The 24018-nt window shown below is 44.4% G+C and overlaps 2 protein-coding genes and 1 pseudogene across 12 annotated transcripts in view; 1 reads left to right on the forward strand and 2 right to left on the reverse strand.

Annotated features, from left to right (window-relative positions):
• HNRNPH1 (heterogeneous nuclear ribonucleoprotein H1 (H)) overlaps positions 1-1509 on the forward strand; it is a 9684-nt gene extending 8175 nt beyond the window's left edge. For 4 of the 8 annotated variants that reach the window (XM_010830694.1, XM_010830691.1, XM_010830689.1 and 1 more), the window contains one exon: positions 754-1509. In XM_010830694.1, coding sequence (XP_010828996.1) covers positions 754-872 — 119 coding nt within the window. In that variant the 3' untranslated portion in view covers positions 873-1509. Of the gene's footprint in view, positions 1-111; positions 162-753 lie in introns of all 8 variants that reach the window. The other 4 variants (XM_010830696.1, XM_010830693.1, XM_010830695.1 and 1 more) reach the window with 2 other exon arrangements.
• A 546-nt stretch (positions 1510-2055) lies between these two features.
• RUFY1 (RUN and FYVE domain containing 1) overlaps positions 2056-24018 on the reverse strand; it is a 68415-nt gene continuing 46452 nt past the window's right edge. For all 3 annotated transcript variants that reach the window (XM_010830686.1, XM_010830688.1, XM_010830687.1), the window contains exons 12-18: positions 18048-18145; positions 12285-12404; positions 11495-11624; positions 9778-9872; positions 7205-7253; positions 5431-5508; positions 2056-4527 (exon numbers count right to left, since the gene is read on the reverse strand). In XM_010830686.1, the coding sequence (XP_010828988.1) occupies positions 4381-4527; positions 5431-5508; positions 7205-7253; positions 9778-9872; positions 11495-11624; positions 12285-12404; positions 18048-18145 (717 nt within the window). In that variant the 3' untranslated portion in view covers positions 2056-4380. The remainder of the gene's footprint in view (positions 4528-5430; positions 5509-7204; positions 7254-9777; positions 9873-11494; positions 11625-12284; positions 12405-18047; positions 18146-24018) is intronic.
• On the reverse strand, positions 14480-17124 carry LOC104981748 (annotated as a pseudogene). Its single transcript, XR_824410.1, has 2 exons — positions 17118-17124; positions 14480-15480 (listed from the first exon to the last, which is right to left on the reverse strand). The product of XR_824410.1 is annotated as a keratin, type I cytoskeletal 18 pseudogene (transcript).

Consider the following 24018-nt stretch of genomic DNA (forward strand, 5'->3'; position numbering starts at 1 on the left):
GTATTTACTAGTCAGTTAACCTAGGTATTGGTTTTATTAATTAATTTTTCAGTTGGTCTAAAGAATGGTGATTTTGGTATTATAGTCTTACCCTACAAAATCCTTTTGCAGACCAAGTTTTACAGGAAAACTCCAGTGATTTTCAATCAAACATTGCATAGGTAAATATTTTCTCAAAAAATATAATTTAAATTCCCAATAGCAAATATTGATATGTTGTAATGACACTTTCTATAGCAGTCAATGGCTCTTATTTAACTCCATGGAGGCTGCCATCTTGGGCACAGTGAGTTGCCTTTAGTCCAACTTCATTGTCTCACTTCCTGCCCACCATGAATAGGAAAAGCAAGAGATTGCCCCTGTGCTCCCTATTCATACATGCCATTCAATGGACACATTGTGAATGTTTACGGTAAATTTTTTTTAAAATGCTTTGTTTAGCTTTAAAAACAACATGAAGTAATTTTGCAATTTTTGAAAAACACTAGTTTTCCTTTAAACTTTTTTCAACGTTGATCCTGAAGCATCCAAATAAATGGTAGCACAAGAGTCTGGCAAGTTGGTACTGCAGAGAAAAGGGGTTTATTGAGACTTGTTTGGAGTCGGGAGTCCCTTTTCCCAAACATGCTTCTCGCCACTTGGACAGCAGCCATTTGTACTCGTATACTTTTTAAACTTTTTTTTGGAATGCTATATTTTAGTTGACTGCTAATCTGATACTTATCCTGACTTGTCAAATTGATCTCTTTGCAGGCAGCCAAGGAGCAGTGAACAGCAGCTACTACAGTAGCGGAAGCCGAACATCTATGGGAGTGAACGGAATGGGAGGGATGTCTAGCATGTCCAGTATGAGTGGTGGATGGGGAATGTAATTGATCCTGATCACTGACTCTTGGTCAACATTTTTTAAAAGAAAAACTTAAGTTTTAACAGTTTTGCAATACAAGCTTGTGATTTATGCTTACTCTAAGTGGAAATCAGGATTGTTTTAAAGACTTAAGGTTCAGTATTTTTGAACACGTTCATCTAGGATGTAACAACTAGGTTGAGTAAACTATTCCTGTTAAATAATTTTCAGCTTTTCTCAAGTTAGTTCTCTTGTAGGATGTACTTAAGCAGTAAGTGTATTTAGGTTAAAGCAGTTGAATTATGTTAAATGTTGCTCTTACATCACATTACATTGAACACTGTCTGGATGCATGTTGAAAGACATGCTTTTTTTGTAAAACTCAATATAGGAGCTGTGTCTACAATTAAAAGTGAAACATTTGGCATGTTTGTTAATTCTAGTTTCATTTAATAACCTCTATGGCACGTAAGTTTAAGCTTTTTTTTTTAAGTTAATGGGGGAAATTTGACACGCAATACCAATACTTTAGGATTTTGGTCTTGGTGTTTGTATGAAATTCTGAGGCCTTGATTTAAATTTTTCATTGTATTGTGGTTTTCCTTTTAGGTGTATTGCGCTAAGTGAAACTTGTCGAATAAATCTTCCTTTTAGAAACTGCACTTTGTCTGGTCTGTGCTTCGGTGTCACGTGGACTGTTTGGTGGTGCTTCCTTGCTGTCTGGGGCGTAGGTGAACAGTGGCCCGCATCTCTGGCTGTGGCAGACAGGCTTGGCAGTTGTGGCTGTTGTGTAGATGTCTTCAGACTTTTCCTTCCAGTACAACTGAAGGTAAATTAAGCTTTGGGGTCCTGTGGAAGGTCTGTATGTTTGGCCTGGCTGCACAGGATGTGAACTGAATTGGCTTTGACTTGCTAAGCACTTGCACAAGGCCAAGGGGGAGGCAGAAGTGTCCTCTGTTACGCTCTGCATGTCTGTGGAAGCCTTTGAGCATGGCTGAGGAAGTGCCAGCAGCAATCTTGTGGCATCTTTTGAATTTTGCTTCTATGAGGTACCTTCTAGAAGGAGCTAGTTCATAGAGGACTTTGAAATGAGATTCAGTCTTTTATTTTTGCTTTGCTCCTCAAGATCAAGTCTGCTTAGGAGCAAAATTACTTTATAAAGTAATTTATAAAGTATAAAGCTATCAAGTACTTCTGAGAACAAATGATTAGTTTTAACTCTAATTGAAATCTTTATTGTAGGTAAAACTCAATGGCATTTGCTAGGAAAGTAGTAAGCAATACAGGTATAGTTCTAGAATTACCTTCAGACATTTAACACTGGTAATTTGGGAATTACCACTCATTCATCATCCCTCTAAGTTTGCTGCATTGAGGTTAGAATTCAGAATTGGAGCTGTGAACATAGGCTTGTGCTGTTCAAAGCTATTTTTATTTGCTGACAGTGCTGAAGGGGTGTGGTTAGTATGGTGAATGTAGAAAAACTGCTTAGAATGATAGCACTTCTTGAAGATTGCAGTTGGTAGCACTACACGAAGATGTACTGACGGACTCTGAATCCTCTTGCCCTTCCATGTGTTCTGAAAACTGGGTGCATACCTTCAGTTGGGTTGGGGATACAGAAGTATTTTAATGTTCTATAAATTGTCTTCTGCAGGCTTGGAGAGAATTTCCTGGGGATGCACTGTTCTAAACCTAGTAATGCCCTTGAGATCTTTCCTTGGTCTGTGTCAGGGGAAATCAGGCACAAGGAGAGTGTCCCTTCATCTTCCCTAGTCCTTTAGTTTTTGGTTTTTTAACAGGGAACATCTTTGTTGAAGAAACTTGAAAAAATACCTAGAAACATTGTGTTTCTTTCAAACACTGTACTCCATGGACCGGCATCTTCACCTGGGAGTTTGTTAGGAACAGTCAGAGTCTCCAGACTTGGTGTCATTTATCATGACCCTTAGCCCTCCACAGTCTGTATTTAAGCTGGAGAAACACTGCCTTTTATCTGTCCCTCCTTGTTTGCCCAAGTAAGGGGAAGTTTGCCAAACCAGAAACTGAGGGTTCCAAAGTTCAGGTACATAATGGATGTCTTAAATTCTTTTCCGCAGCTAGATACTTAGTATCCAGCACAAGAATTCTTTGTGAATAGTGCTTGGGGCATGGGGCAGGGGCAGGTTTTAGAAGAAATCAGGATGATAAAGGGAAGAGCACTTAGTGTGGTAGTGGTGGGAACTGTCAGAACTGTCTTGAAGCAGGAAGGTATCCTGCTCCCCTTCTGTGTGCAGATGAGACAGGCTGAGGAGTGACTTAACCTAAGGCTCCCCAGCAAGTTGGAGTAAAAACTGGGCACGCTGCAAACAAGGTACAGATCTAATGCTAGACCATTTGGGGGAAGTGTGGTATGTAAACGCTGGGAAAAGTTGGGCCCTGAATGAGGTTAAGAAAGCTCAGATTAGGTTAGGAAGAGGACAAAGTCCCTTTTTGCTGCCATGTGCTTCCTTAAATAGGACTCAAAAATCTGCACTTCAGAATGAATGTAGCTTTGAAGCAGGGCACACAGTTTTGGAGGCTGGTCACACAGATCTGGGACCTAATGTCGTTGAACCTTCCATGTTTCCCATCCGTAATGGTGTGTTTAGGTGAGCAGATGTGGAATCAGCTAGGCTGTGGGTGTGCCTTGTGCTAGGACAGAGTACAGAAGGAAGAGAGAGCCAGGCTCTCAAGCAGAGGCTGGACAGTCAAGGTCAGAACGCTGGTGGGAGGTGGACTTGGGCACTGAAAAGAGGCCTTGCATACAGATGGGCTGACCTGTCTGATTGTGTTAAGAGTACTTGTTACACTTCTGTAACCTGAATACTCAAGGCCATTAACCGGTGGAGGGAAGTTAGGGGGGTGTGTGTTGTGTGTAGGGGACAGCTCAGCTTGTCCTTTATTCAGCTGGGCAGCAGCCTGCACCCCAGAACCCAGCAAGCTCAGGCCTCTACCTCAGATGCAGCCACCCTCACTGAGGGCCTCTAGTCCTGAAATGGGGCTTGTTCTGGGCATCCTGTGAAGCTGACATAAGCTCCTTCGTTATACCAGAATGAAAAATAAACAGTTTTATTGCAGGGCTAATGATGGATATTCACAAGGGTGTGAATTTTTTGACTCCGAAGTAGGGGAAAGCATGCTGGGGTGGTAGGGAGGAAAAGGACCTGATTACTACAACTAGTTGGGCTGTTGCAAAAGAGGTTAATTCTTTGGAAATTGAAAAATGATAATAGCAAAATCATGAAGTTGCATCTGAACCAAAGCCGGTGGTGTCAAGTGAGAATTTCAATCCAGAGGAGTTGATTCTGTACAACTTGGAAAGGAGAGGCATGTGCAGCTTCCAGTCCTGTGTGCTGCGTTCCAGAGGGCCAGCAGCCCAGCTTGGAAACCAACCTTCCAAGTCCCAGACCAACTCAAGACCCAGAGAGTTTGGCACTGTTCTGAGGCTGCCCACAGAGATGAAGATAGGCTGGCAACTGGTCTGGAAAGCAGGCCCTGCTGAGGCCCCTGCCTTAGGAGCTGGTGGAGGAGGAGCACCGTTGAAGGAGCAGGGTGTGGCAGCTGTCGCACACACGGACTGGTCTGGGGTAGGAGGGCAGGGCCAGCTCATTACTGGAGCACGCGTTACAGAAGATGTGGCCACAGTTCCGGCAGTGGTGCTAGAGGGTGAAAAGAGGCAGTTAGCGACTGCTGTGCTGCCTGGGCCTGCACACCCACTCTAGTTGACCAATCTTTAAAAGTTTAATATGCTAAAATCCCTCCTCCAGAGGCTTGTATCATTTTGAAAGGGGTTCTTCTAGACCTCGTGTTTCTACATTTCTGTTCCTGTAAATCCATGGAGTGTTGGAGGGGGTATCCAATGGCACGAGTGAGGTTCTTTTTCTTTGTGTTTATTGGACTTGCCAACTCTGAGTTGGTAGTCAGTGATACCTTATGTGCCTGGGTATGTTCCCTGTAATTGCTGCATTCCATGGTGGTGACCCAAGGTTTCTTTAGCCAGCCACTCCTGAGAAGTCCTTTAATAAAGGCTCTCTATTTTGTGTGGCATCTGTATCTTGCCCTGCCCATCTGGTCAATCAAGGCCTGGTCAACCCTGGACTGAAGGCTGGGCCCAAGACCACGTGTTCCTGGAACCTGAAGGCGGGCTACACAGGCAGAGGCAGATCCACTGGCCGCAAGTGCCCTGCCCAGATAGCCACCTGGATGCCAGGCTTAAGACTGATTGCCCACAGGTTCCCCATAGGTTCTGGTTTTGCCTAACTAGGCCAGATTCTGGTCCTATTGCTCTCAAAGAATTTTCAGCTTATACACACACCTAGACCACTTCCGCAAACAAGCAGCCCCAACTCCCAAATCACTGGCAGGACTGTGGTGGAGACAAGGCCTGTGCTAATGGGCTGAGGTCCCTGAAGGGGGGCAGGCTGGGAAGTCCTCTGCCAGCAGACCGGTGAGCATGAACCCAATGCAGCGGGCCTAGACCTACGGGCCTTCTCCAGAACCAGGGCCCAGGCAAGGTACCAACTCAGTCCCTGGGCGAGCAAGTGGAGGGCTACCCCACATACCTTTCTCCGGGAAATGGAGAACTCCTTTTCACACTGCTTACAGTGTGTTGCTTCATCGTCTTTCAGCCAAGTATGGCCCTGAGGAAGAAAGAACACAGTCCTATTTTATGGCTTGGCTCCTGATGAGCCTTTAGCCATGTTCATCCTTCAGCCCAGCATCCACTATCCCTAATAGCACCTGGTTTGCTTTTGAGGCACTGCCTCTTCTCCACTAGAAGTGGTCCCAGGATTGTCCCCAAGCCTGACCACAGCTGGAGCTCATGTGCTGCAGCCTGCCTGTCCTGGGGCTTCCTTGTCTCTGCAGGTTGCCGGATTCTCCAGCCTCGCGTTAACCTGAGACTCCACTCCCTTTCAGTAAGTGCCCTAGGGCCGAGGTGATCAGAATCAGGGTCTGGTGCTTGTAACTCCATCCCTGGCTGAGACATTATCCAGACTGCCCCCTAAACTGGCAGGAGGAAGACAGGCCCACCCTGGCAGCCAGACTAGAAAATCTGTGACACCAGTCCCCGCTGAGAAAGAAGGGCAACGTGCTGCGGAGACAGGAAGCGCTTCTCCATACACACTGATGCCCTGATTCTCAGAGCTTCCCGGGGGAGCAGAGGAGGCACCTGAGGCTTAGAGATATGCCTTTCTGGAAGTCTTTCTAAGGGAAAACCGGGGATGTGCATTTGCTTGTCTCAGACTGAGCTGTTCAAGGGTCAAGCGCCCCAGGCGCTTTACTGGCGCCTTGGCTTCTGTTGACTATCGCTTTCCTGATGACACAGATATATGGCTGGGAGGTGCAGCACAGGCCCACCGTGCTTTCAGCCTTGTGTTCCACCGCTCCAGGAAGCGCTAGGGTCCCATTTCATGACTTATCCTCCCTCTAGCACAGTCAGCTGACATTTTGCGCAAACACTTGTTTATCTTCGCGGGGGATAAAAACAGCTCACAGCAATGACATCTAAGGAGCTTTTCAGTCTACAAGGAAGGCTAAAACAAAGCTGATGTGAACTGCCAGTCCAGGCTGCTGTTAGTTGCTGTGACAATTTGCTGCTTCTGACCTGAGGCGGCCTGGTAGTCAAGTGCCTGGAGACAGAAGGGTCTCTGCTCCAGCATGTGCTGCAGGGTCCCCTGGGAAGAGGGCTGTCTGTACACTGCTGCCAGAGCAGAGCTGAGGCTGAGGGTCAGACACTCCTGCCCTCTGCTACTCCACTCTCGGCCTCAGCGGGCTAGCTCAGCGCCACACTGGGTCACCTGGCCCACACGTCCCTGCTCATAAGTGGCGTGTGCCATTCTGCCCTCCCCAGAATGGTTCAGAAACTTGGCCCAGCTGAGGGTTTAAATGGTCCCCGGAAATGGCCCAGGGCACTTGAATGGGACAATGTGGCCTCTAGCACCTTACCTGGAGGGAAAGGTCTTACTCTGATCATTAAAAAAAAAAAAAGACAACCTTTCTTGGATCTCTTTCTGCCACTTTTCATTTCCTTCATTAGGGCACCTATGATCTAGGTCTAATGTCAAACTGCAGCTGATGGCAGAGAAACCAGAACCAGAGGACCTTGACTCCTCCAGGACCAGTTCAGGCCCTGCTGCTTGTCCGCGCCACCATCTCAGCCTAGACACACAGCTCTGGGCAGCGTTTTCTTATCTGTAAATAAGTGATGGGAGCCAGGAATCAACCACATATTCTCATCTGACTGTTGTGAGAAAACCTAAGAGCATGCCAGTATATGAGCATGAGCTGACTGACAGCTACGAGCAGTGATTCTTAATAACGTTAATAGTCCAGTACCTTCAGTGCCTTATTTACTTCTTTGATGTCTTCCATCTTCAGCTTTGACCTTAAAAAAGAGAGAGAAATTCACAGCCTCACTAAGAGGGACTTTCAAGCTCTCATGAAGTAAATCCACAGTTAACTTTTTGGCTTTGTGAGGGCAACAAGACTGTAAGAGAGGAACATGATAACGTGAGTTCTTAAAGAATAACTTCTTTCCACCTTTTTACAATCCCAGAGTCATCTCACTGTATTGGCTTGTGTCTGGGGCGGTCTTGAGGCTGAGCCTCTGGACTGAATCTGGCCCAAGATATACGCTGTTGAGTTGTGGCAGGGTTTAAAAAGGCTTTGAAATAGTTGCAATCATTTAAAAACAGAATGATCTCATAAAAGCCCATGTTTCTAGCTTCTCTGAGCAACTGTTCCCGTCCGTGACATGTGCGAGGGGCAGGTGCACTCCCTCACCAGGTGCGGGACCCCACATCTGTAGGCCTCTCTGCCCCTCTCTTGCTGCCAGCTCTGTCTAGAACAGCCAGGCTCAGGGGGCACGGTAGTTTGTTCTTGTTCCATTCTCATTAACGGAAGAATAATTCCTTAGTTCTCCACATAGAAGACAGGACCGAACATGGTCTAAAATGGCAGAATTAAACCAGATAAAGCAGAACACTACGTGTATGTCAAAGCCCTTTTTTAAAAGCTGAAGTTAGCTTAAACTGTCACCGGATTCGCCTAATCCAAGTGTCAGAGAGGAAGGCTCTGAGTCACAGCTTAGACTTCTAGGGAAGGACGAGGAAACCAAACATCAGAGCCTTTGAAAGAAAACACCCTGTGGCCTGCAGGAATGCTTGCAGGGGCTCCTCCCCTCCCCGCCCGGCTACAGAAGCAGGAGGGCAGACCGACGGGGCCAGAGGCGGCCTGGGACACAGAAGAACTTCCCTGGGAAACACAACTTGAGAATCCAGACGTGTGTCTGCAGCTGGGGGAGGCATCTGACAGTGGGCTTTCCCTTCTCTGTCGTCTGGTGGGGGCTTGCATAAAGGAGGGAACGGGGAGAACACACGTCTCGTCTGCAGCGCTGACACCTCGGCTGTGAAGGGCACTGAAGGTGGAGATTGCTAAGGGCAGGGGTGCCTTTCTAAGACCAGACTTTGCTTTTCTGAGGCCTCTGCCTTACTAGGAATGTGTCTCTGACTTCTGCTGTTTGTCCAACGTGAAGAGCACAGGCAGGAGGAAAAAAACGGGGCGAGCCATGTGAGAAGGGGGAGGGCACCCTGAGAATGCCTCCGTCTCTCTAAATACCGCTCGCATCCAAGAAGCAGCAGCACGTCAGCGTCCACAGCTGGTTCTCAGTAGTTTCAGGGAGCCCTCAGAGCTGGCCGGTACTCTCTGAGAGCTCCCCCCAGGCGGGGGCAGCGCATGGCACACTCCACCTGTGGGGGGCAGGCAGCTCTCTGGGGAAGGACCAGTGGCCCTGAGCTGGTCTAGAAAGAGCCGCTGAATGGGAGAGGAGAGCAAATGGGCAGCATCTTCACATTAAACTACCAAAAAGACCACCTCATCAGAGTCATAACATTCTTCCTTATACTTTTGTGGGCTACCGCACTGCTTGAGACATTCCAACTCTGCAGACAGAAAGCTCCCAAGCTTGTGCACACATGTGCACTACTTGAGTATGTCTGGTTTCCTCTGCTCTGAGCTCCCATCTCTGGTCACGGTGTGTCCTGCACCGGGCCTGAGCCGGGCTCTGCTGCTCACTGAGCCTGCACCAGGACTCAGGTGGGCCGTGAGTCAACCTGGGATCTCTGTGGAGTGACGGGAGAGAGACAGGCTCGTTCCTCTGACAGACAGCCCTGCTGGGGGCCAGGCCCACCTGCGAGGCAAGTGACAGGTAGACACTGACTCCTGATGACTTTTTTTTGCTTAAGCCAGTTTGAACTGGATTTCTGTCACTAGCAACCAAGAGTTGTGACTTGAGAAGAAAAAGCTACCCACTTTGTTTAAAAATGCAACAATCACACAAATGGGCACGTTCCACCGCCCGCGGTGTGACCTACCAAACTGTCCAGGACTGGGACATCAGGGAGGAGACCTGTTCAGTCAGAGGGCAGACAGAGCCGCGGGGTGTGCACTCCCGCAGTATCACCCGTCGGAGGCAGACAGGCAGACTCTGGCAGATGCGAGTTTACAGGCTCCAGGGAGGGAAGTGGTCGCCAGACTTGCACTGTGGCGGGCTCACAGTTGAAAGCCACAGCACTCCCTCTGGAGCTAAACACACCACCCTCTTATCACTCATCTGGTTCCCCTGGGACACAGACACTCAGTTTGTGACCGTAAGACTTCCGGTCACTAGAAAAGGATGTTCTCGATGAATTAATTAACCCAAACCAGTGCTGTGTCCCTGAAGCCTGACTTCCTGCGCAGGGGGTTCCCCTTGAACAGCTGGCAGGCCTCCCTGATTGCCCTTCCCTGGACAAAAAGGACACAGGTTTGCGGCTCAAGTGACGCAGTGGGCAGGCTGCTGTGACTCTCCAGGGGGAGGTGGGCCCAGTGGCCCTGATGTGGGTGGCAGACAAGGGGAGTGGGTTTCTTACTGGCTGAGGTGCAGACCCATTTCCTGGAGGGCTTGTTCCTGCTCATCACAGATCTTCTGTAACTCTGCCTTCTCGTCCTGGAGCTCCCGCAGCTCCTAAAACAAACCAACCAGATGCCTGACACAGAACTCAAAGTCCTTTTTTTAAAAAAAGGTTTAGTCATCACAATGAGAAGCAGGTCGGAATGTTTTTTTTTTCCTATTTTTTAATTTTGGTCATGTCACATGGCATGCAGGGTCTTAGTTCCTTGATCAGGGATTGCACCTTCACCCCTCTGCAGTGGAAGCATGGAGTCTTAGCCACTGGACCACCAGGAAAGTCCCTAGAATGTTTTGCAAGAGCAAGGAACAGTTTTGTTGTATCAATCTCATTCACAATAGGGTTATTTCGAGAAACACTCATGTGTTTCTCCAGATGGACAACTGGAAGGGAAGCGCTTCATGAGTGGCTCTGCAGTGTGGAACGTGGGGCAGGAAACATTCCAAACAGATTTTTGCAAAAAAAGTTTTTTCTGTTTCTATTAGAAGACAGATTTGTATCAGGGAAAGCTAGTTTAGGAATAAACTTTTTTGGAAAGAGCTGGTCAACATTTTCTGAAAATAAATGAGCAAGGCTGATGAAAGCCAAGATCTGGGATCTCCTTCATGGCCCTGAGGATGGCAAGCCCTTCCAGGGGCCCTGAGCCATGGAGCAAAGCTCAGTGGGCACGATGCTGATGACTCTATAAACTGGGGTGAGCACACCTTGAGGACACAGGCTGGCAAGGGCAGAGATGAAGACTCGGAAAAGTAACTTGGTTTTCAGGGCTGATCCCAGGGCAAGCAGTAGGGCTTAAGGCCTGAGTGGGGGGCAGTTCCCACCTCAGCCACCCCCTGGGCCTTCTGCCCCAGAGACCATTTAACACAGACTCACAAGGGCATGCTAAGGCTTCCTGGTGAGGTTAGATATGCTGTTTTGTTCCTTTTGCAGGGTGTGTGTAATTTAAATCTTAGACCAAAGCATTTTGAAGTGAAGGGGGAGTGTTCCATCATGCAGAACTTTCTAGAAGTCCTTTCCTCCCATCTCTGAGCTTGAGTGGCTCCTGGAAAGCTCTCTCCTCACTAGCAACCCCCACGCTGGGCCTAGCAGGCTCTCCCATCAGGGACTCTAGGTACTTTCTAATAGAAATCAAAGGGCTTTTACCTCAAACTGCAGCGGTGCCCATTACTGTGTTCAACAAGACAAAACCCTTGTCTGGGAACTGCCCCAGCGGCACAGGAAGGCCGTCTGGGGTCTCTGCCCAAGCCCTCCTTCCTCTGCTGTCACACCTAGGGCACACAGCCCTTCTCTTTGCTCTTTCACTGTGACGGTCCCTCACACTTCCTGGCAGCTCTGCATGGCTGGCCCTGCTTCACCATTCAGTTCTCTGTCTAACTGTCACTCTCTTCCCAGGCCACCCTCCACCCCGGTGTGGTGACACGTTCCTGTTTTCTTTTCTTCATAGCCCTCATCACTGAATCTCTGGTTTGCTCGCTGCTTAGGATTTGTCTTTGTCTTTTCTTCCTGAAGCAGAGGCTCTGAGGATGTGGGAACAGCGTCCCAGACCCAGAGCTGACGTGTGCACAGCGGGGACGGACTCTGCAGCCGCCGTGCGTCTCACTTGCTGGCTGGGAGGCTCTTGGGCAGGAGTTTCTGGAGATCTAGAAGCTCTTTTTCTCCCCAAGGCAGTCCACCTTACCTTTTTTAATCCTTCTACTTGTTGTAGCTCTGCTCGGAGTAAAGAGGAAGTGTCTTTCTCATGCTGTAACTCTCGCTGAAGAGCTTGTCTTTGTTCTTTTTCTGATTTCAGCTCTTTCTCTAGACTTGCGCTGTTTTTGCACAGTGAACTTGAGTTAGTCTCAATGAGAGATCTTCATGGAAATGCACAATCCACAACCCAAGTCACCACATCAGAAACAGGGGATTCACAGCAATCTGAACTGTGATGTGAGCATACAGACCCTTCCACAAAGCATAGAAATCAGGCTCCCGCTCCCCCAGGGCCATCTGCACCTCCATAAGAAAGACCAGGAACACGTCAAGGAAAGCAGGCACAGGCACACATTTGATAGTTACACAAATGGGAAGGGAGGAAAAGAGCTCTAACACTTGTGGCTGCACACACAGAACCTACTACTGAGATGGAGACAATTATTCTGCAACATTTATCCTGCTTTTTAAAGAGCCCAGCTAACAGTGGAGGATATTGGGGGGCTCGGGACAAGGAGGAAGCTACTAAGGGGTGGGGGTGAGTTTCAGTTTAATCCTGATGCCTTTCTCACCAGCTGAATAGCCTTGGGGACTATACTGAGCCCCCATGAAGTCATTTTTCTCATTTGTGAAGCGGGGAATAGACACCTCATCTCTCATCCTAATCCTAGCCTTGCAGGGGTCACCTGTGAAGTGGGACGCTGTCTGCCTCACTTGGGAGATGGCCTCCCCCATCCCTGCCACACCACGAAGCCACATGCTGCCTCCGGGGCTCCTACCACTGCTCGTGCAGCTGGGCAAGCTGCTGCTGCAGGGCGCTGCTCCTCCCGCTGAGCTCCTGCTGCAGCTTGCGGCTCCGCTCCTCGGCCCCCTGCCTCGCCCTCTCTGAGTGCTGTAACCTAGACCGAAGGAACCAAATACTTGTAAGGAAAGGATCACTCCTCACATTTACCATGCTTTTTGCATATCCTTGCTGGCTTTCTTGTATTTTAAAAAATTACTATATGATAAAATTGACTGCTTTGTGTATATAATCCTGTGAGTCTTTAGCACAGGCATAAACTCACGTAAGCATTACCACAATCCATTCTAACAGGTGACAGAGACTATTTCCATCACTCTGCAAAACACCTTACCACTGCCCCTTTGACTCACACCTCTCCACCCCAAATGTCATATATTAATACACGGAATTATATTTCACACAGCCTTTTGAGACTGGCTTCTTTCTTTCAGCGTATCTTTGAGATCAACCCAAGTTTTTGTGTGTATTAGTGGTTATTCCTTTTTATGCTGGGTAGAATTTCATTGGGTAGATGACCCGTTTATCCATTCTCTTGATGAAAGACATGTGAGTTGCTTCTAGGTTTTGGCAATTATGAATAGAGATGCTATAAGCATTTGTGTACAGGTTTTTTTGTGAACATGGGTTTTCACTCCTTTTGGGCAGTCAGCAATGGGATTATTGGATCATATGATAGGAGTATGTTTAGCTTTTTTCAGAGACTCTTTTCCAAAGCACATTCCCACTAGTAATGCATGAGTGCTCCGGTTGCTTTGTAGCCTCACCAGCACCTGGTATTATCATTAAAAAAAAAAATTTAGCTGTTCTAATAGGTGTGCAGTGGCATCTCATTGAGATTTTAACATGTACTTCCCTAATGGCTAATGCTGAACAATTTTTAAAAATGGAAACATAGTTGATTTTGGAAGAAAAGTTATGACCAACCTAGATAGCATATTAAAAAGCAGAGACATTACTTTGCTGACAAAGGTCCATCTAGTCAAAGCTGTGGTTTTCCAATAGTCATGTATGGATGTGAGTGATGGACTATAAAGAAAGCTGAATGTCAAAGAATTGATGCTTTTGAACTGTGGTGTTGGAGAAGGAAGACCCTTGAGAGTCCCTTGGACTGCAAAGAGATCCAACCAGTCCATCCTAAAGGAAATCAGTCTTGAATATTCATTGGAAGGACTGATGCTGAAACGCCAGTACTTTGGCCACCTGATGTGAAGAACTGACTCACTGGAAAAGACCCTGATGCTGGGAAAGACTGAAGGCAGGAGGAGAAGGGGGTGACAGAGGATGAGATGGTTGGATGGCATCACCGACTCAATGGATATGAGTTTGAGTAAACTCCAGGAGTTGGTGATGGACAGGGAGGCCTGGCGTGCTGGAGTGCATGGGTTCGCAGAGTCAGACACGACTGAGTGACTGAACTGAACTGAACAAGATATTGAATATAGCTCCCTGTGCTATAAGGTATCAGAAAATCACTGTGTTTATCTAGTTTAAAATGGTATATGTCTATTCATCACTCTCCCAGTTTATCCCTCCCCACTTTCCCATTTGGTAACCATAAGTTTGTTTTTCTGAGTCTGTTTCTGTTTTGTAAATAAGTTCCTTTGTAACATTTTTTTTTTAGATTCCACATATAAGTGATATCATATATTTGTCTTTCTCTAACTTATTTTATTTGGTATGATAATCTCTAGGTTTATCCATGTTGCTCCAAATCAATATTTCATTATTTTTTATGGCTGAGTAATATTCCATTGTATGTATGTACCACATCTTCTTTATCCATTCATTAACTGATGGACATTAAGTTTGCTTCCATGTCTTGGTTATTGTAAATGGTCTGCTATGAACACTGGGGATGCACATGTCTTTTTGAATTAGAGCTTTCATCTTTTCTGGATATATGCCCAAGAGCGGGACTGCTGGATCATACGGCAACTCTACTTTTAGTTTTTAAAAGAATCTCCATACTGTTTTCCACAGTGGCTGCACCAATTTTTTATTTCCACCAAGTACAGGAGGGTTCCTTTTTCTCCACACCCTTCCTGCATTTATTTATAGACTTTCCATGTTGGCCATTCTGACTGGTTTGAAATGACACTTTATTGTAGTCTTGATTTGCATTTCTCTAATAATTAGCCATGATGAGCATCTTTTCATCTGTCTTCTTTGAAGACATGTCTATTTAGGTCTTCTGCTCATTTTTTTTTTAATGCAGTAACATCTCAACTTTTATTGGCCTCCTGCTCCGCAGGGTACACTGCTTCTATTCATTCAATGCCTCAAAACTTCAGGGTCTGAGGCTTCAGACACCACTTTGCTATCCATGAGCCTGAGGGTGGTGGTCTTCTGGATGGCTTGCATAGAGTTGCTGCTGTCCAGAGCATCATCAAGACTGAAATCTTCCCCATCTTCCAGCAGGTGGCAGGAGGTGTTGATCTCAGCCTCTAGCTTGACCTTGATGTTCAGCAGGGACTCATATTCTTGGGTCTGGCATTACCCCTCTGCCTCAGTCTGGGCTAGCTCTGACTCCAGGTGCAGGAGGACCCTGATGGCCTGCTCCATCTGCACGGCACAGTGGGCCTCCACCTCCCTCAGGCTGTTTTCCAAGCTGGCCTTCAGATTTCTCATGGAGTCCAGGTTGATCTCCAGGGACTAGATGGTGTCTCAGCTCTGAGAAAGTCATCTCAGGAGCTCCTACCTCAGATTGTGTAAAGTGACCACTGTGGTGCTCTCCTTGATCTGCTGGGACCAGTACTGGTCTGGCTCCTCCTGGTTCTCCTGAGCCAGCTCATTGTACAGGGCCCAGTGTCTGCCATGATCTTGTTGAAGTCCTGAGGTTTGAGGGCATCCAATTCTATGGTAACCCAAGTTCCTCCTCATGGTTCTTCTTCATGAAAAGCAGCTCCTGCTTGAGAGCCTCAATCTCAGTCTCCAGCTGCAGCCGGGTGACACAGGTGTCATCAATAACCTGAGAAGTCTGTGGATGTCACTTTCAACAGACTGGTGCATGGCCAGCTCTGTCTCATACTTGACTCTGAAGTCATCAGCAGCAAGATAAGATGGGGCATTGTCAATCTGTAGAATGATGCAGGCATTGGCCACAGAATTTGGAAAAATCTGAGCCCCTAGGTCCTCAATGGTCTTCAAGTAATGCCCCCCACCCCACTTCCCTGTCTCCTGAGAAACCTATATGCAGGTCTAGAAGCAACAGTTAGAACCAGACATGGAACAACTGATTGATTCCAAATCAGGAAAGGAGTGTGACAAGGCTGTATACTGTCACCCTGATTATTTAACTTATATGCTAGGCTGGATGAATCACAAGGTGGAGTCAAGACTGCTGGGAGAAATATCAATAACCTCAGATATGCAGATGATTCCACCCTACTGGCAGAAAGTAAAGAGGAACTAAAGAGCCTCTTGAAAGAAGAGAGTGAAAAAGCTGGCTTGAAAAAGATTAGAAAAACTAAGATCATGGCATCCAGTCCCATCACTTCATGGCAAATAGAGGGGAAAAAGTTGAAGACAGATTTTATTTTCTTGGGCTCCAAAACCACTGTGGATGGTGATGCAGCCATGAAGTTAAAAGATGCTTGCTTCTTGGAAGGAAAGCTATGGCAACCTAGACAGTGTATTAGAAAGTAGGGACATCACTTTGCTGACAAAGGTCTGTATAGTCAAAGCTATGGTTTTTCCAGCTGTCATATATGGATGTGAGAGTTGGACCATAAAGAAGGCTAAGCACCAAAGAACTGACACCTTTGAACTGTGGTGTTGGAGGAGACTCTTGAGTCCCTTGGACTGCAAAGAGATCAAACCAGACCACTCTAAAGGAAATCAGTCCTGAATATTCATTGGAAGGACTGATGCTGAAGCTGAAGCTCCAATACTTTGGCCACCTGATGCAAAGAGCAGACTCATTGGAACAGACCCTGATGCTGGGAAGAATCGAATGCAAAAGGAGATGGGGGCAGCAGAGGGTGAGATGGCTAGACAGACAGCATCACTGACTCAATGGACATGAATTTGACAAACTCCAGGAAATAATAGAGGACAGTGCTACAGTCTGTTGGGGTTGCAAAGAGTTGGACATGACTTATTAGCAACTGAACAACAACAACTCACATTTAAGTCTTTAAACCATTTTGAGTTTATTTTTGCGTATAGTGTGAGGGAGTGTTCTGACTTCACTGATTTACATGAGGCTGTCCAGCTTTGCCAACGCCTGCTGAACAGACCATCTTTTCTCCATTGTATATTCTAGCCTCCTTTGTCAAAGATTAATTGACATAGGTGTGTGGGTTTATTTTTGGTCTCTCTATTCTGTCCATTGATCCAGGTCTGTTTTTGTGCCAATACCATACTGTTTTGACTACTATCACTTTGTAGTATTGTCTGAAGTCTGGGAGGGTTATGTCTCCAGCTTTGTTCTTTTCCCTCAGGATGGCTTTGGCATCCAGGGTCTTTCATGGTTGCATATAAATTTTAGGATTATTTGTTGTAGTTCTGTGAAAAATGTCATAGGTAATTTGATAGGGATCACATTAAGTCTATAGGTTGCTTTGGGTTGTATGGTCATTTTAACTGTATTACTTCTTCCAATCCAAGAACGAGGGATATCTTTACATTTCCTTGAATCATCTTCAAAGTCTTTCACCTCCTTGGTTAGGTTTATCCCTAGGGTTTTTTTTTTTTTTTTTGGATGTGATGTTAAACAGCAATTTTTTTTCTTACTTTTTCTGATATATCATAGTTAGTCTTAAGAAATCCAACAGATTTCTTGACTACCTTTTGTGTGCTTATTTGCCCTCCATATGTCCTATCTGATGCAGGGTCTTTTCAAGCCTTTTGTCTGTGTTAGACTGGACTGTTCATTGAGTTTTGAGAGTTCTTTATATATTCTGGATATGAGTCCTTTGTCAGATATGGGATTTTTATTCTCTTAGCTGTGTCTTCCACTGAACAAAAGTTTTAAATTTTGAGGAAGTCCAATTTATCAAGTTTTTCTCTTATGAACAGAGCTTTTATGTCACATCTAAGAATTCTTTGTCTAACCCAAGGCCACAAAGATTTTTCTCTTATGTTTTCTTCTAAAAGTTTTTAGTTTTAAGTTTTACATGTAGATTCATGATTCATTTTAATTTTTATATAAAGGTATGGTCTAAATTGAGGTTCATTTTTTGGCTTATGGATACCCAATTGTTTCCAAAACCATGTATTGAAAAAAAACTATCCTTTCTCCATTGAAATGGCTTTGTACCTTTGTTAAAAAAAAAAACAGTCACCTATATTTGTATGAGTCTATTTTTTTTTTAACTGTATTCTGATCCCTTACTGACCTGCTATTTATTTATTTAACTTTTATTTTTTGGTCATGCTGTGCAGCACGCAGGATCTTAGTTCCCTGACCAGGGATCAAACCTCTGCCCCTTGCAACGGAAGTGCAGAGTCTTATCCACTGGACTGCCAGGGAAGTCCCTGACCTGATTTAAATGTGAGCTCAGTGGATAGTTCTGACTCCCTGAGATGTCAAAGTGATATAGTAGCCCAAAAGTTGAATAACTGAATACACGCTTAGGCAAAACTAGGGAATCCAGTCCCCTTTCCGGGCAAGACTAAAGACCTGAAGGAAAGTCATTCCAACTTGTCTATACTTTTGAGAGAGACTCTGAGTAAGTCTGCAGGCCCAGACAATGCCTAGTACCTTCTAGGGAATATCTGCCAGGAGGAAGTTTACCTTTCTTCCACTTGTTTCATGCTGGACATGACTTGATTGGCTTTTTCTTCAAAAGATGTAATGACTTCATTCTTCTGTTGTAAACTGCTCTCGGCATTCTATAAAAGCAAGGAAAGAGGTCATTTTCTGCTTCTGTCTCACCCCCCTGCCTGTTCTGGATTACAAGAGGGTTCAACTGTTCTCTTTGTACTTTTTAAATAATACTTTCAAGAGTGTTTCATTAATTGCGGCTCTTCACTACAGCCCTGGAAGACAAACTAGGTCAACGCTCCCAGTGTCATCAACATAAAGAAAGGCAGAGGGGGGAATTTCCTAGTAGTCCAGTGGTTAGGACTTGGCGTTTTCACTGCTGTGGCCTGGGTTCAGTCCCTAATTAGGGAATTAAGATCCTGCAACCTTGCAGAGCGGTGAAAAAAAGGCAGAGAGGGAGGTAATGAAGCTCTGTGTTTGAACAGGCCAAGTCCCTTTTTGAAAAGGAACTTCAGAGTCAGATCTGACTCAACATTGCTGAGCCTTCTCATATGCCAGGCACCTCCATGAGTTTATGTGAGTCTTGCAGGGTTCTCATGGCGGGCATTGTGAGCCCCCACTTCAATGAGCCTGGTGGGCTGCTGTCTATGGGGTCGCACAGAGTCGGACACGACTGAAGCGACTTGGCAGCAACTTCTCTGAGCAAGAGACGGAGGCTCAGAAGGAGAAAGCAGCTGGGTAATGGTTACAGCACAAATGCGGTGCAGCTGGGTTCGTACCCCCACCCATGTGACTTTCTCAACCCAAGCTTTCAACTGTGGCAGATGCTGAGTGACCAGGAGGCAGCAAAAAAAACAAAACAAAACAAAACAACCAAACATGTTTCTGTGTGTCTACAAGAGACACTCTTAAATACAAGGCAACAGAAAGACTGAAGACAGAAAGAAGTACTGATACATTCCTAGGAATACATAGACTGTATTTTCTGGCTTTAACGTAATAAAACTAGATGTAAGCAACTAAAGAAGAGCTGAACACCTCACATCTGGAAATGGAGTAGAATATTACTAAAGTACATTGAGCTAAAAAAATCAGAAGAGAAATTATGAAATACTTAGAGCTGAAAGACATTGAAAACACTGCAGTATTTCATTACTGAAGATGCATCCTAATTTTATATACCACTAAGAAAGGAAAAGACTGCTACTTGAAACATGTCATGACACTGACTATAAGACGTGTCTTAATTTCAGAGATGATAGATAAGAAAAATATGATTTTTATTGGGTTGGCCAATAAGGTACTTTGGTTTTTAGGTAAGAAATAAAAGACACATTTTTCATTTTCAACAAGAACTTTATTGAACAACATGCTATTTTGTTCCACTACCTCCTGCCATTTTCCAGGCAACTTCATATTCCATCTTCCCCAAACTTTTTATCTTTTTGAGCAAAGAAGTGTTGCAGGTGCCTTTTACATTCTTCCAAGTAACTGAATTTTTTTCCATGAAGAGAATTTTGTAAAGATTTAAATAAATGGAAATCTGAAGGTGCAGTGTCTGGTGAATACAGTGCACGAATCAGAACTTCGAAGCCAGGGACTTCCCTGATGATCCAGGGGCTGAGAGCCCACTGCAGGGGGCCCAGGTTCGATCCCTGGTCAGGGAACTAGATCCCACACGCTGCAACTAAAGATCCTGCATGCCACAATTAAGACTTGGCACAGCCAAATGAACAAATAAAACCAAACAAAACCATTTTTTTTTTTTTAAAGAAGAACTTCCCAGCCAAGCTGTAACAGTTTTTGTCTGGTCATCAAAGAAACATGTGGTCTTGTGTTATCCTGATGGAAGACTATGCGTTTTCTGTTGACTAATTCTGGACAGTTTTCATCAACAGCTGCATTCAGTTGGTCTAATTGGGAGCAGTATTTATTGGAATTAATCGTTCGGTTTTTCTGGAAGGAGCTCATAATAGAGGACTCCCTTCTAATCCCACCATATATATAACATCACCTTCTTTGGATGAAGACCTGCCTTTGGCGAGGTTGGTGGTAGTTCATTTTGCTCACCCCATGATCTCTTCTATTCTATATTATTGTACAGTATCCACTTTTCGTTGCCCTTCACGATTTGTTTTTAAAAAGGAATGTTTTTATTACGTTTCAGAAGAGAACGACATGTGGAAATATGGTCAAGAAGGTTTATTTCGCTTATGTGGAACCCAAGCCATTAAAATGATTAACATAACCAAGGGGGTGCAAATAATTTTCAACACTTAATTTGGATATTTTGAGTATGTCAGCTATCTCTCATGTAATTTAACACTGATTATTGTCAATTGATGTCTTGATTTAACCTCTATTGACTTCAATAGGTCCATCTGACTGGGGAGCATCATCCAGCAAGAAATCTCCAACAGCAAACTTCACAAACCACTTCTGACACAGTTGACCAGCACTTTCTCCACACACTGCACACATACATTTTTTTGCATTTCAGTTGCATTTTTACCTTCCTTGAAATAATAAATAACAATATGCCAAAAATGCTTTTTCCCTTCCATCTTCAATATTAAAATAGCTTTACAAAAATTCACCAATTTTGCGAAGTTTTTTGAAAATGCAGGCTGCTATAACAACTGTCATGATACAATCTAACAAAACTGTTTTGAATGAAGTTAAAGACTAAATGTTGCAAGAGCTGTCTTACGGAAAAAACCAAACAAACCTTTTGGCCAACCCAATCAATGAAATACTTTTCTCAAAATGTGAGTGCCATAGCTAAAGCAGTGCAGTGAAGTGAAGTCGCTGAGTCATGTCCAACTCTTTGTGATCCCATGGACTACAGCCCACCAGGCTCCTCTGTCTATGGGTATCAGGCAAGAATACTGGAGTGGGTTGCCATTTCCTTCTCCAGGGGATCTTCCCGATCCAGGGATCAAACCCAGTCTCCCGCACTACAGGCAGACTCTTTGCCATCTGAGCCATTGGGGAAGCCTAGCTAAAATAGTACTTGTGGGCAATTTTAAACTTTAAATAAAATATTTAATGAAATTTAAAAAAATAAAACAGATGAGCTAAGTATGCATTCAGAAGCTGAAAATGAGCCACAGAGTAAACCTTAAGAAATAAGAAAGAATATAATAAAAGTGAAGGTAGAGATCAATGAAATAAGAAACAATGACTGTACACAATAAGGAATATTAGAAAACAAGCCAGTTCTTTGAAAAGAACAGACACAATTCTGGCAAGATTAGATAAGGAAGAAGGACAGAAAATGCAATAAGAAAACACTGAAAGAGATTTTAAAATTCTGCAAAAGAATATTATAAACAATTATGAGCTACAACACTTGAAAACCTAAATAAAACAAGACACATTTTGGGAAAAAGTATAAAATATACCAAAATTGGTCTGAGAAGAAATGGAAAATACGAATAAACCACTAAGCATTCAATAAATTGAAATGGCAGTCACAGTCTCCTTAAGCCAAAAAGCCCAGCCCAGATGAATGGGATTCTCATAACATGGATGGGATTCTCAAAACTTTTGGAGAATAAATACTTGCTATCTTATAAGAGTTATTTCTAAGAAAGAGAACAGGAAACCTTATTTTACAGTATCAGTCCAACCATGATTTTGAAGCCAAATAAGGTTAGTAATAGGAAAGAAAGTTAGAGGTCTGTCTCATGTATAAACATACACATTAGCTACATATTTAAATATATCACAATCAGGTAGGAATCCAGGAACGTTAATCTATAAATTGCCACATAAATAAGGGAGAAAAAGAACTGTTCTATCACAATAGATAAAATGCAAAAAAGCCTAAGACATTTAATATTTATTTATGAGAAAAATCTCTGAGCAAACAAGAAATAAAGAACAACTTCATGGACTTGTCTGGGGGTCCAGTGGTTAAGAATCTGCCTGAAAATGCAGGAGACATGGGTTCCATCCCTGATCACGGAAAATCGCTCATGCCATGAGCAACTAAACCCGAGCACCACAACTGCTGAGCCTGTGCTCTAGAGCCCGCGCACTGCAGCTACTGAAGCCCACAAGCCCCGCGCTCCACGACGAGAAGCCACTGCAGTGAGAAGCCTGTGTGGGACAATCAGAGCAGCCTCTGCTCCATGCAGCGAGAGGGAGCCCATGCACAGAACGTAAATAAATAAATTAAAAAAAAAAAGAACTTCTTTAATTCAGTAAAGATTATACACCAACCATCTAGTAAGCATTATTCTTGATGGGGAAATCTTTTTTAAAAATAATTTTATTTATTTATTTTTGGCTGTGCTCAGTCTTTGTTGGTGTGTGGGTTTTCCTCTAGTTGCAGAGAACAGGGGCTACTCTCTAGCTGCGGAGCACAGGCTCTAGAGTGTGTGGACTTCAGTAGCTGTGGCTCCCAGGCTCTAGTGCACAGGCTTAATAGTTGTGGCACGCGGGCTTAGTTGCTCCAAGGCATGTGGGATATTTCCCAATCAGGGATGGAACGTGTGTTTCCTGCATTGGCAGGCGGATTCTTTACCACTGAGCCACCAGGGAAGGCCTGATGGAGAAAATTTTGCATGCATTACTTTTAAGATCAGAATCACAAGTCTGCTCACTATTTCCATTCCTGTTTAATGTAGTCATGGAGGCCAGTGCTAAAAGAAACAAAAAATAATGGGCACAAGACTTGAGAGTGAAGAGACTAAACTGTCTTGTCCTACAATATGATTAATTACAACCAACAAGATCAACAGACAAACTATCAGAACCAGGTGGTGGGCAAGGTTGTCAAATGCAAGATCAACCTATAAAGCACAAAAGCACTTCTCTATATTAGTAAGACCTCACTAGAAGACGCGGCCAAAATAAGGAAACAACCACGCTACCATCAAGAACTAGACAGAATCGAGGGGCTCACCTGGAGAAAATGCAACTCTTATGGAATAAAAAGGACAAAAGGAGAGTAAGCTTTGAATTCAATATAATTCCCACTTAGGAAATTCAGCTGGAGTTTTAAAAAAGGAAGTTTATATCTTATTCTAAAATATTTATCAAGAATCAGACTACACTCAAAGTTACAGTAACCAAAGCAGCATGATGCTGGCACAAAACCAGAGAGAGATCAATGGAACGGGAGAGAAAGCGCAGAAATAAACCCATGCGCTTATGGTCAATTAACTTACAGCAAACGAGGCAAGAAAATGGAGAAAAGAACTGTCTCTTCAACAAGCGGTGCTGGGAAAGTGCATAGCTACATGTAAAAGAATGAAAATAGAACATTTTCTGACACTATATACAAAGAAAAACTCAAAATGGATTAAAGATCAAGGCAGAACACTGGAAAACATAGGCAGAACACTGACATAAATTGCAGCAATAGTTTTTTGGATCCATCTCTTAGAGAAATGGAAACAAAAGTGAAAATGAACAAATGTGACCTAATTAAACTGATACGCTTTTGCACAGCAAAGGAAACCATAAACAAAATGAAAAGACAACCTATGGAATGAGAGAAAATATTTGCTAATGATGTGATCAACAGAGGGATTTTGAAAATATACCAACAGCCAGCTTTACAGTTGTTGTTCAGTCCCTAAGTTGTGGCCGACTTTGTGACCCCATGGACTGCAGCATGCCAGGCTTCCCTGTCCTTCACTGTCTCCTGGAGTTTGCTCAGATTCATGTCCACTGAGTCAGTGATGCTATTTAACCATCTCTTTCTCTGCTGCCCCCTTCTCTTTCTGCCTTCAATCTTTCCCAGCATCAGGATCTTTTCCAAAGAGTTGGCTCTCCACATCAGGTGGCCAAAGTACTGGAGCTTCAGCTTCAACACTTATGTTTCCTCTTTGTGGCTTGCCTGTTCATATTTTTTGTCCCTTTTCTTTTGGATTTCCTATCTTTCCCTTGTTGATGAGCAGTAATTCCATGTATAGTCTAAATATTAGTCTTTTACTGGTCTACAGATTGTAAGTATCTTCTCCTAGTCATCTACTATCCTTAAGTCCCT

This window comes from Bison bison, unplaced genomic scaffold, assembly GCF_000754665.1.
Source record: "Bison bison bison isolate TAMUID 2011002044 unplaced genomic scaffold, Bison_UMD1.0 scf7180017864519, whole genome shotgun sequence".
Classification (NCBI taxonomy): Eukaryota; Metazoa; Chordata; class Mammalia; order Artiodactyla; family Bovidae; genus Bison; species Bison bison.